The 11,981-nt window shown below is 40.8% G+C and overlaps 1 protein-coding gene across 1 annotated transcript in view; it reads right to left on the reverse strand.

Moving 5' to 3' along the window:
• The window catches only part of LOC149837749 (UDP-glycosyltransferase 83A1-like), a 39,105-nt gene extending 38,715 nt beyond the window's left edge, over nt 1-390 (reverse strand). Inside the window, exon 1 of the mRNA XM_090008116.1 lies at nt 291-390. Coding sequence (XP_089864242.1) covers nt 291-390 — 100 coding nt within the window. The remainder of the gene's footprint in view (nt 1-290) is intronic.
• Nucleotides 391-11,981: the final 11,591 nt, after the last annotated feature.

Consider the following 11,981-nt stretch of genomic DNA (forward strand, 5'->3'; position numbering starts at 1 on the left):
AAAGATGGCCCTTCTAGCAAAAATTTCTGAAGGTTGGTTGGTTCATTCCAAGGTTGCTGGGAATTAGCCAGTCTAGCTGGGTTAACGATACCTATTATGTTGTAACAGATAGCACCATTTTAGCATGACAAAAGGCCATTTTGAAGGTGCTTTCAAACTCAAAACTCTGTTTTGAAGCATGCGCAACAGCATCCACACTGCTACCCTTCTGCAGCTATCTCCACAGTGTATATTCAAGGCCCTTGACAGGGCCATTTCCATCAATCCTTAGAAATCATTATATTTCTTACCTTCACAGCACCCCTGTTGTGGCTTCCCATGCACAACCACCAACTCACATGTGTTATTTTGCACTCTCACTATAGCATCAAGCATTCCAGCAATTGCCATGATTATCACAAAATATTCCGCATGTTTCTCCCTGTGTATCATATCCACTCTACAGGGTATGCATTCACCCTATCATTCACTTCCCATTTAGATAAAGTCAGGCATCTGCATTAGTGTAACAACAATTTTCTTTACGTTTTCCATGGGTATTTGCAGCAGTGTCACTCCCTGCTGCAATCCACTTCCACCCCCACTTGTTAATGACACCATTCATCGGCTATCAGGTTCCATCTTTGCAGTGACTATCGCTGCACAGTAGTTCCCATAAACGTCCTCTGTTAGCTGCATCCACTGTTGCAGTTTCATTTACTTATATCAAAAACCACCTGTACTGTCAATACCATAGTTTTACTTAGCCCCACAGTGACTCAAACCCCTGCACTACTGTGTTTTTCATCTGTCACCACTCACAGCAATGTTTAGGCACTGTTGTGATTCTGTCTTAGGCACCTGTAGAAGTGCTAATCACCTCCAATATTTATGCTGGAATCTTCATTCAGTCCAACGGTGCACTATTTACACTTGCTGAAACCCAACACATACCATCCCCCTGCATGTAGCATCCACCTTCACACCAATAGCCATCACATAACTATTCCCTCACAACCCTTCATTGCATTTACAGTATTTTATGCGTCCACATCCTATGTGTATCTTCCCTTCTTGTCATATTAATGCATGTGCATTTTTTTTGAATCATGCCTTTAGGTATATATATCCTATTCCTCCATGTATATAAGCATTATCATGTACATTTGGCATAATATCTTCCATTTATCTTATGCTAACATTGTTTTGCAGGAATAATATAGAAATTACTTTTTCCTTCTTAATTTAGGAGTATGATTTCAATTCAATTGTAATAGCTAGATATAAATGAAAAATTTCCATTTCCTGCTTTATGTAAAATGAATGAGCATTGGGAATATCATGAATTACTTGTTTTCATACATTTTTTGCCTTTATTTCTTAAATTCTCACAAATGGTGAAACACGAATGGCACGTGCACCATTTCGTAAGAGGTAATTGATCCTAAGTTGAGGATCCACATCAATGGCCATAGTCAGGATGTTGACAAAACTTAGTATTTTTATCTTTTACAAAATAAACTGGATCCACACTGGATCCTTTTTCAAAATCATCATATTTTCTTTAAATATTTTCCTCTTTTATGAGAATTTAATCTAAAATTAATTCAATATATATACCAATGGCCATAGTCAGGGTATATTGAGAATTAATTTCATTTTAAATTCTATAAAAGCACCAAAAAGGTATTTTATTCTTCATTTGAATTTAGATATGATTATTATATAATACACTCAATGACCATAGTCAGGAGTGTATTATATCACTAATCTTATTTAAATTCATTTGAAGAATGAAATATGATTTGCAAAAAACTAATTTCAACTTATTCAAATTCATTCATCATTTAGGATAGAATTGCATTATATTTTCAAAATTTCCTTTAAAAAACCCAAGTGATTTTGAACATCTTTCTTCAAGCTTCTATTTCTATTCCAATTCTATCTCAATTTCAAAGTCCAATTTGACTTTGGAATTTCAAAACTACTTTTCAAACTCCAAACTTTCAATTCAATTCAAAAATTCAATTTCAAAGTTCCATTTAAACTTTGAAATCTTTGATTCACTCTCAAGATCAAGTTCATCTTCTTATCTTCAAATTCAAAAACCACAGTTTTAGATTAATTCTGAATCTCAAAAGCTTGACCTTTCCTAAATTTTAAATTCAATCTGGGTTTTCAAAACCCAGATCCATATTCAAAAATCCCATTTGGACTTTTCAAAGCCCAAATCCAAAGTTAATCTCAACTTAGATCCAGATTTCCAAGTATGAATCCCATTTCACCTTGGATCTCAGACTTCAGATCCAAAATCCATCCTAGGATCCAGATCACCCTTCTACTTTGGATCTCATAATTTCAGATCTGAATTCCATTTTAGGATTCAGAACCCAAACTTCATCTTGGATCTCAAATTACAGATCCCAAGTCCATTTAGGATCCAGATTCCAATTCCACCCTGGATCTCAGATTTCAGATCCCAAGTCCATTTAGGATCCAGATTCCAATTCCACCCTGGATCTCAGATTTCAGATCCAAATCCATTCTAGGACCCATATTCCAATTCCACTTTGGATCTCAGATTACAGATCCAAATTTCATTTAGGATCCAGAATCCCATTCTACTTTGGATCTCAGACTTCATATCCAATTCCATCTTAGGGTCCAGAATCCAGTTCTATCTTGGATCTTAGACTTCAGATCCAAATTTCATCTTGATTCCAATTCTTAGAACCAATTCCGTTTCATTTCCAGATTTTAAATCAAAGTTTCCATTTCGGATCCTAAATCCAAAATTCAACTTTGAACTCTATTCAGAATCCAGATCTTGGATTCGGATTTCATCTTGAAATTCCAACTTTCAAATCAAATTCTATTTCTCAAATTCTATTTTAAATTTCTCACATTTTATTCTGATAGAATTCAATTCCAAACATTCATCCAAGTTCAAATTTCTAATTCAAAGTCCATTTATGATTTTGAAAGTTCCTTTCTTCTCTTTTCTCTCATCTCAGCTTCAAAATCATCTCTTTTCAAATCCAGATTTATTTTCCCAAGCTCTTGACTATTTCCAAAAACTTAGAACTTTAAATCTTAAAGTTCTAAGTTAGAAACCATTTCTTCACTACTATCATCAGATTCATCTCAGAAATACTTGGGAATTTTTCAAATCATGTTTCAAAAAGAGCATACATCTTTGCACTGCACAAGCATGATTCTTTGTGAATCTAGACTCAAATAATTTCTTAGCAAAACAAAAGGCATAAATTCGACCCTTGGTTCGATTACCCCTGGTAAAGGCACCAGGAACGGTCGAACCTCGTACCGACGAGCGGATCCCGTCTCCCAGTTTTTCCCACAAATATTTCAAAACGGAGGCGAGTTATTTCAAATATTTTCAAAATTAAGGTCAAGTGGACCCCGCAAAAGAATTCCTCTTCTCTTCTTTTCTTTTCTTTTCTCTTCTCTCTTTCTTCCTGCCCTTTTATTTTCTCCCATCAAAAGGGAGGAAATAAAGGTTGGAAAGGAAAAGAGAAGGAAGAGAGAGAATATTACAAGAGGAAAAAATTTGTGATTATCACAGATTTGGCGACCGTGATGGGACTCGTCTCCGTCCGGTCGAATTATGCCTTTTCTTTTGCTTTGATATTATTTAAGTCTTTATTCTTCAAATGTCAGCTTCATTTCCATGCAAACCTTAGGAGCCTAGACTCTGTCCTAAAGCTGACATCTTTGCATATAGGATTTAAGTATGGTTTGGTAGGACCATATTGAGGAGATTATTCCATGCTCACATTAGACTTAGGTGTGAAATACAACTCTTCTCAATTTTAGGGATTGAATGCAAAACAATGTATGCAAGTGTATGCTTCTCTTCATTTTAAATCTATCTCTTTAGGACTTGCATTAGAGCCATCTGATTTCTTGCATGTTGAGCATATTTTGAAAACCACCTTACCTATATTGTCCCGGTCTTCACGTTGCTGGGCTGTCTCACTGAACCATAGTTCGGGAGAGAGCCTCACAACTGGACCACTTATTTGGGTTCGCGCACCCCTACCACGTACCTAAGGGCCATAGTCCGAGGTATATCGGTAGGTGCTCAAGGATGTTGGGAAGCCATTACCTTAGAACCGAAGAAATATTTCTATGCCACGTACTTCAAGCTTCGGCTTGAGTATATCGGCATATCTTGATTGGAATCAGATGATCTGAACTCTAGAGTTAGGATTAAGGTCCTACAAGCCATTTCAACTATTGCATTTTAGAGTCAGCCTTTAGGGAGTGTTGTATGCGCATCCTCGTTTGTGCAGCTTTAGTTATGTGATATTTCTCTTATTCTCTCATATATATATATCAAACCCTTTTTCAAAAACCCTGGGTGTATTATTCAAAACTTACCCTTATTTTCAAAAACCCCAGGTGTATATTTCTCTTTACCTATGTTTCTTTTAGATCAAATTTTCTTCAAAAACCCTGGAAAATTCCTTTAAAAATTTCATCAACCTTTCTAAAATTTCCAGGTTTGATTCTTCAAGAGTCTATCCGTAAGTCCTGCATTCTATCTAATTCTCCTTATTTCTTCTTTGCCCCAGTATCATTTCAATGGCGTCAAATTCCCTCGATGCTGTTTTTCCCCGAAATCATGTCTTTTATCAGATTCAGAACGAATCCCCAAATCAACGGGTCATCCAGTCTCGTCCCTTTTTCCCTCGGTGGTATTATTCTTGGTTCGCCACCTTCTCACGTATGTTCCCAGATCACCTGGATGACTGTGGGTTGGAGATGGCATCAGCGGTAGGCAAGCAAACCATCAATGGAGCTCTGATTCAAGCTATGGCAGAACGATGGAATCCACGTACCAACACATTCTGGTTTCCTTGGGGAGAGATGACTCTACTGATGAATGAGTTCAACGATATCATGGGATTGCCCGAACCAGCCGGTCAGCCAGATGATCCTGTCGAGCAACAGTTTTTGATCAACATCAAAGGGGTGGATGTTCGAGAAGCCTTAGCCAGAGCAACAAGGAGCAGATCGTGGCCTCTCACTGAGATTGGCGGGAATCAATTCATTGACCTATTCGAACTATATCACAAGTACGGAGCCTACAAAGAGGTTGGCACTATGTCTCGAGCAGCAAAAGACAGAATTCAGCATGCCAAGATCCTGTGCACAGTGGGGTTAGCTTTCTTCCAAGATGGCCAGAATTTCATAGATATCAGAGTTGCCCAGCTCTTTCAAAGATGGGGAAGTAAGCAGACTCATCAGCTTTCAGTCTCCATGGCCGCATTAGCCTTTCTTTACAGAGGCTTGGCTCGATTTGCTCTTGGGGAGACCATTCTGTTAGAAGGATGCACCTACGCCTTGCAATCGTGGTTCCTGCGACACGTTCCCTCGAAGGCCAGTTCTTTCAGATTCAACAGTAAGCAACCGAAGTCAGCCATTCAGTGCCGAGCTTTGATCGAGAAACTGCATCAGGAGGAGATTACTTGGGACTTCTTCGACAAAAGAGAGATCGTTCCTCGATACACCTACGCTCGCGACAAACGCTACAGGTTGATGGGCCCTTTCTTTTGTGTTAATTATCAACCAGAATGATGTCTGAGGCAGTTTTCGCAGCGGCAGATTCGTGCCAATACCCGCTTCCCGACAGGCAACATGCTAGAATTCAACCTGCAGTCGAATCAGTGGTCTGGGGCATACCATGTCACAAAATATACCTGGGACTCCTTTATTTCTCTGTCTATATTTCCTGGGCCAAATGTATCATCTGAATATCGAGAGTGGTGGCAAACTGTCTGCCCACCCTCTCTTTGTCTTTGAATGTTAAAAATATCAATAAAAATTACTTTTTGGCCAAAATTTTGTTTCTTGTATTTTGTTTATATAGCACAAATAGTCACAACTTTTGGTGAAGACCTCATCCCGGGTAAAAGGGACATTCCTCTCACATTTGTCTTCAATATATTTTATCGTGGTTGACGACCTCGCCTAGGTAACAAGGCACATTTCGCTGTTATCATCAAATGGTAACACAATTATCACAAATTGTGTGATGACCCAATCCTGGGTAATGGGATAATCTCTTGAAATTGTCTATCGAAATCCTTCATTCTTTTTCTCAAAAAGTTATAATTTTCAAAAAGCTTCTCCATATTCTAACCATTCCCATATTTTCACAGGAAAACTTTGGCATTTGAAAAATGGTTCAGACAAGGGCTGATAAGAAGGCGGCTCAACAGCACAGTGACAATGAACCAGAGGAGATGAATTCTCCTAGGATATCCAAAAGACATGACTCAGGGGACGAGAGCGACGTCGACCCGACCATGTACCGAGTCTTCCAAAAAATGATGACCAAGATGATGGCCGAACAGGCTAAAGCTGGCCCCAAGAAAGCAGTTTCTAAGAGAAAAGCTAAGAAGAAGCCCATAAAGAAGCTGGTCAAGATCAACAAGCAGAAAGTACAGCGTGACAGTACTTCTGAAGATTTCGAGTCAGCAGAAGAGAATTCTGAAGAAGAACAACTGATTTACATCCCAAAACATCTGCGGCAATCCAAAAAGCCAGTCAAAGAGCCGTTGTCAGTGAACAAGCCCAAGTATGGGGCCCCTGCAGAGGATTCAATCCAGGCCCTAACAAAAATAGTCAAAGACTTGCAAGTTCGGGACAAAGGAAAAAGGTCATACACCAGGCAGGACTTCTACCTCGGCTTGGAAGGGGACATCAATCTAGAGAACCTCCCCCGAAAATTCATTAAATTTGATGGATCTGGAGATCCCAAGGCCCATCTTGCCATGTTCTTTGCCGAATGCGCCCGGTTCAGTGAACACAACCGTGCCCTATTTCTCTGTTTTCCCCGCAGTCTGGAGGGGATAGCTGCCAAGTGGTACGCTGATCACGTCAATCCCATCGAGTTAAGGGATTTTGACAAAGTCGTCAACATGTTTGTTGAACGCTTCCTGTTCAACACGGAGGCCCTAGCTACCTTGAACCACCTGTGCAACCTGAAACAAGAGCCCAATGAAAAGGCCAGGGATTTCATCCACAAGTGGAGGAGACTTTGCAACAAAATGAGGAACCCTATTTCTGAGGAACATGCCGTCCAAGTCATTCTCAACAACTTCTCCCAGCCCCTAAAAAGCCTCCTCTTCCCATACCCCTCCAAATCCTTTATCGAACTGACAGAGCGAGCAGAATGGCTCAAGATGGGGGTAGAAAACAGGATATACGAGGGTGTTGCTTTGGCCAAGAATATATCGGACCCAAAGAAGAAGGAACACTTCACTTACTCCGCCGAGGTTCCAGGGGATGACTAGGGCAGTAGCAGCAAACAAGGCAGCGGTAGTGGCACAAAGCCCGAGCAGAACAGAGGAAGGAAAGGGAAGTTCTTCAAGAGCAATGACAAGCCTCTCCCAACCGGTCCTCAATAAAAACGGGACCTTCAAGAAAAACCTAAGCATATAAACTGAAGCACGGACCGGAAATTCACCCCCCTTGACCAGCCATTGGAGAAAATTCTGGAATACTTGCTGTCTCACGGAATGATAAAACTTCCCAAAGTCGCAGATCCGCCAGTGATCATGGAAAGATTTAAGGAACAGTATTGCAAGTTTCACAGAGCAATGGGCCATGAAACTGAATACTGCTTCGTCCTGAAGCACCTGATCCAAGACTGCATTGATAAAAGCATCCTCATCGAGGATGAAGAAGAAGGCAAAATGGATATCCTGTCCGCTCCATTCCCAAAGCATTCAGCATCAACCATTTCTGAACATTCCTTCCTGCCACAAAATCACATACATCCATGTTCCAGCGAAGAGATAAGTTTGCAGCATCATGTGATGGTTCTACATCAGGATCAACCTGCATTTCAGAGAAGGGATATCCTCTCATTTTTAAATATAAGAAACATGTCAGTTGAGAGTGGAAAAACCCAAGTTTTTCCAAAGAGATTTTTGAAAAGGGAAGTCTGTACAGAGGAAGCAGAAACCTCCGAGGCAGCAGAAGAGCGGGCCAAAAGCCTTCAGAAGCCTATTACAACGCTCTCGAACATCTCCATTTTCGAGTTAACTCATGATTCTCCCCAGCATCGGAAAAAATTAGATGATCTACTAAGAAAGATCAAAGTAAAACCGGGCACTACGCCAGAAGACATGGCGCAGATTGTGAATCAGGCGATGACTAACGCGCCTATCACTTTTTCAGATGAGGACCTGCCAAAGCCTCATTCTTTTCACAACAACGCATTGTATATTGTGGTCAGGACCAGGGGCATGACTGTCCCGCATGTGCTCGTTGATGGAGGCAGCAGCCTCAACATTTGCCCAGAAATGACAGCAAAGGCCCTGGGATTAAAGGAAGAAGAATACGTGCCTGATCCCATCACCATCTACGACTTTGATAATCACGGGCAGACTGCCAAAGGCAAGATCTTTTTAGAAATCTTCATCAACTATTCAGTACACGCGGTTCTATTCCATGTTGTCAATGTGCCGCCAACTTACAATCTCTTGTTGGGACGAACATGGATCCATAATGTCAATGTCGTTCCATCAACCCTCCATCACTGTATAAAGTGGTCCAAGGGCGGAATGATTACTACCATCTTGGGAGAAGACCTTGAAGAGAGGTTGTCGCAGCCTATGATTTCCCGTCCAACATTTACAGCAGATATTCCCAGCATCCGGGAGGCAGATGAAATCAATCTTAGCGACAGCCTAGAGATGCTGAAATTAAAGGATGTCATGGACGAAGAGAATGTTGCAGCCACAGTCCAATGGCAGGGACCTTGTTTCTTCAAGCTAGGAGGACGCATTAATTACACCTCCTTCAAAGATCATCCTTTATTCCCTCAGTTTTCCAAAGCAAAAAAGGGATTTGATCTGCTGATAAAACATGGATATCAACCATTCCAAGGCATGGGGAAGAATGAGGATGGCATAATAGAGCCTATCATTCCAGTTCAGCATGCGGACAGTGCAGTGTTGGGGTTCGCCGGCAAGGATTCCAACAAGAAGACCATTTTTGTCAGAGGAAGCCGATGAAGATGATGCCTTAGTTTTCCTGCTTTCTTTTCTCATCTTTTTGTTAATCTTGTAGGGACGACGCAGTCCCATCTTTTGTCAGTGTCTTGTAAATACTTTGCTTCAATCAATGAAAGATCAATCTTTTTCCTCATATTCGGGCATCTATCATTCCTTCTTATACTTTGTCTATGTCATTGCTCTTTGCTTTATGCAAAAATCTATTTTTGACTTGTACATTTTTCTTAAAAACCTCTTATTGGAATTTTCAGGACCATTAACTCCTGAATCAATGACGAAATTCGTTATCCATCCCAAATATCTAAAATTGGCAAGGTTTCCTGAAATGAAAGACAGAGCAGAGGTCAGTCAGGCAGCAGAGCAGACCAAAGAGCCAGCCGAATTTGATTCCACCATTCAGGAATTGCCAGAATTTTCTCACATTCAGAAGTAGGATGAACCATCATCTCTGGTTTAAGATCCAACTGAGAATATCAACATTGGGTCGAAAGATGATCCGAAAATTTTCCAAATCGGTTCAGGTCTAAAAGCAGAAGAGAAAGTAAGACTCGTCCAATTCCTTAAGCGGCATCAGGAAGTATTCGCCTGGACGTATGAAGATATGCCAGGATTAGATCCCAAGCTGGTTGAACATTGACTCAAGTTGAAACCAGAAGCCAAACCAATCAAGCAGAAACTGAGGAAGTTAGACTCTCAAATTGAGCAACAAGTCAAGGAAGGACTTGAAGATTTATTGAAAGCAGGCTTCATCTGGGCCATTGATTATCCAGATTGGTTAGCAAATATCGTGGCAGTCCCTAAAAAGAACGGGAAAGTTTGGATCTGCATTGATTTCAGGGATCTCAATAAAGCTACCTCGAAAGATGATTATCCACTTCCTAATATTGACCTGTTGATCGATAGCACAGCAGGTCATGCCATGTTTTCTTTCATGGATGGATATTCAGGTTATAATCAGATCAAGTTGGCCATTCGTGATCAGTCGAAGACTTCATTTACTACCCCATGGGGAACCTTCTGCTATACAATAATGCCATTTGGGCTCAAAAATGCCGGGGCAACCTATCAGAGGGCAATGGCCGTTATTTTCCACGATCAAATGCACAAAAATATGGATGCATATGTGGATGACATTTTGGTTAAGTCTAAAGAAGAAGAGGATCACCTCGATGCTCTTAGTCAAGTTTTTGAAAGACTTATTCTTTATAAATTGAGACTTAACCCTCAAAAATGTGTTTTTGGAGTTGAGTCTGGCAAATTACTCGGCTTCATTATCAGCAAGAAAGGAATCGAGGTGGACCCAACCAAAGCAAAAGCCATTATTGACATGCCGCCTCCAACTAATCTCAGGGAACTGCGAAGCCTTCAAGGGCGTATTCAGTCTATTCGCCGGTTCATCTCTAATCTGGCCATAAGATGCGAGCCTTTTAATCATTTGCTAAGGAAAGGAGTTAAATTTCAATGGGGATCAGAATGCCAGCTCTCGTTTGAGCGCATCAAGCAGTATCTCCTTAATCCACCAGTTTTAAAGCCGCCAAAGCTGGGAAAGTCTCTCTTACTGTACATTTCTGTCAATCAGAATGCCTGTGGTGGATTCCTCGCGCAGTATGAAGAAGGCAGCCTGATAGAGCACGCCATCTACTATGTGAGCAAAACATTCATTGATTATGAAAAGTAGTATTCTCAGATGGAGAAAACTTGTCTAGCCCTGGTTTGGATGTGCCAGAAATTAAGACATTACTTGTTGGCTTCTAAAATCAAGTTCCTATCAAAGCTTAATCCTCTCAGATACATTTTGGAACAACCCTTTCTCACTGGATGGATTGCGAAGTGGCAGGTCCTCCTAATGCAATATGACTTAAAGTATGTTTCTCAAAAGTCAATTAAAGGCCAAGCGATCGCAGATCAGTTGGCAAATTTCCCTTTGACGGAAGAGATTAAAGCAGAGGATGATTTTCCTGATGAGCACATCTGTAATATCCAACAGCCCCCAGTTTGGAACTTGTTCTTCGATGGCTCTAAAAATATGTCTGGCATCGGGATCGAAGTCTTGTTAATCACTCCAGAAAAAGAAATGATCCCTTACTCCCTCAAGCTTGGTTTCCAATGCACTCATAATATGGCCGAGTATGAAGCTCTAATACAAGGCCTCAAAATTCTACAAAATTTCAATGTCAAGAGAGTGCATGCTTTTGGCGATTCACTACTTGTTGTCAGTCAAGTTAATATTGAATGGCAAGTAAAAGATCCAAAATTAATTCCGTATCAGAAGATCATCCTAGCTCTTGTGGGCAACTTCGAAGAATTTCAGCTCAGTCATATCAGAAGAGAGCATAACCAGATAGCCGATGGTTTAGCCAGTCTGGGCTCCATTTTATCATTCAAAGGCAGTGAATCTTGTCGTTCTTTTGAAGTTGGCAGACTTGAGCAACCCGCTTTCGATTCAATTGCGCGAGTAAACCAGGTTAATCAGAAGGAAAAACCTTGGTATCAAAATATCAAAAATTTCATTGAGACGGGTGAATTTCCACCAGAAATGCCAAAAAGGGAGCAACGTGCAATTCAGCGCATGTCTACCCGCTATTTCGTTCTCGCCAATGTCCTTTATCGCCGTGGTTTCAGTTCTGAATATGCCAGATGTTTAGACAAATAAGAAGCTATGGAAGTTATCCAAGAGGCACATGAAGGGATTTGTGGTGGCCATGTCAGCTATCAGACTCTCGTCAAGCAGATCGTTCGAGCAGGGTACTATTAGAATACCATGCAGCAGGACTGTCATAGATTTGTAAAGAAGTGCATCAAGTGCCAATTACATGCGCCTGACATTCATACTCCGGCCGCATATCTACAATCAGTTGTTTCTCCTTGGCCATTTTCTATGTGGGCTTTTGACGTCGTCGGCCCGATTACTCCTTCTGCTTTCAACGGCCACAAATACTTCCTGGCTGCGAT

The sequence above is a fragment of the Nuphar pumila genome, chromosome 5 (assembly GCF_984573655.1).
Source record: "Nuphar pumila chromosome 5, dmNupPumi1.hap1.1, whole genome shotgun sequence".
NCBI lineage: Eukaryota > Viridiplantae > Streptophyta > Magnoliopsida > Nymphaeales > Nymphaeaceae > Nuphar > Nuphar pumila.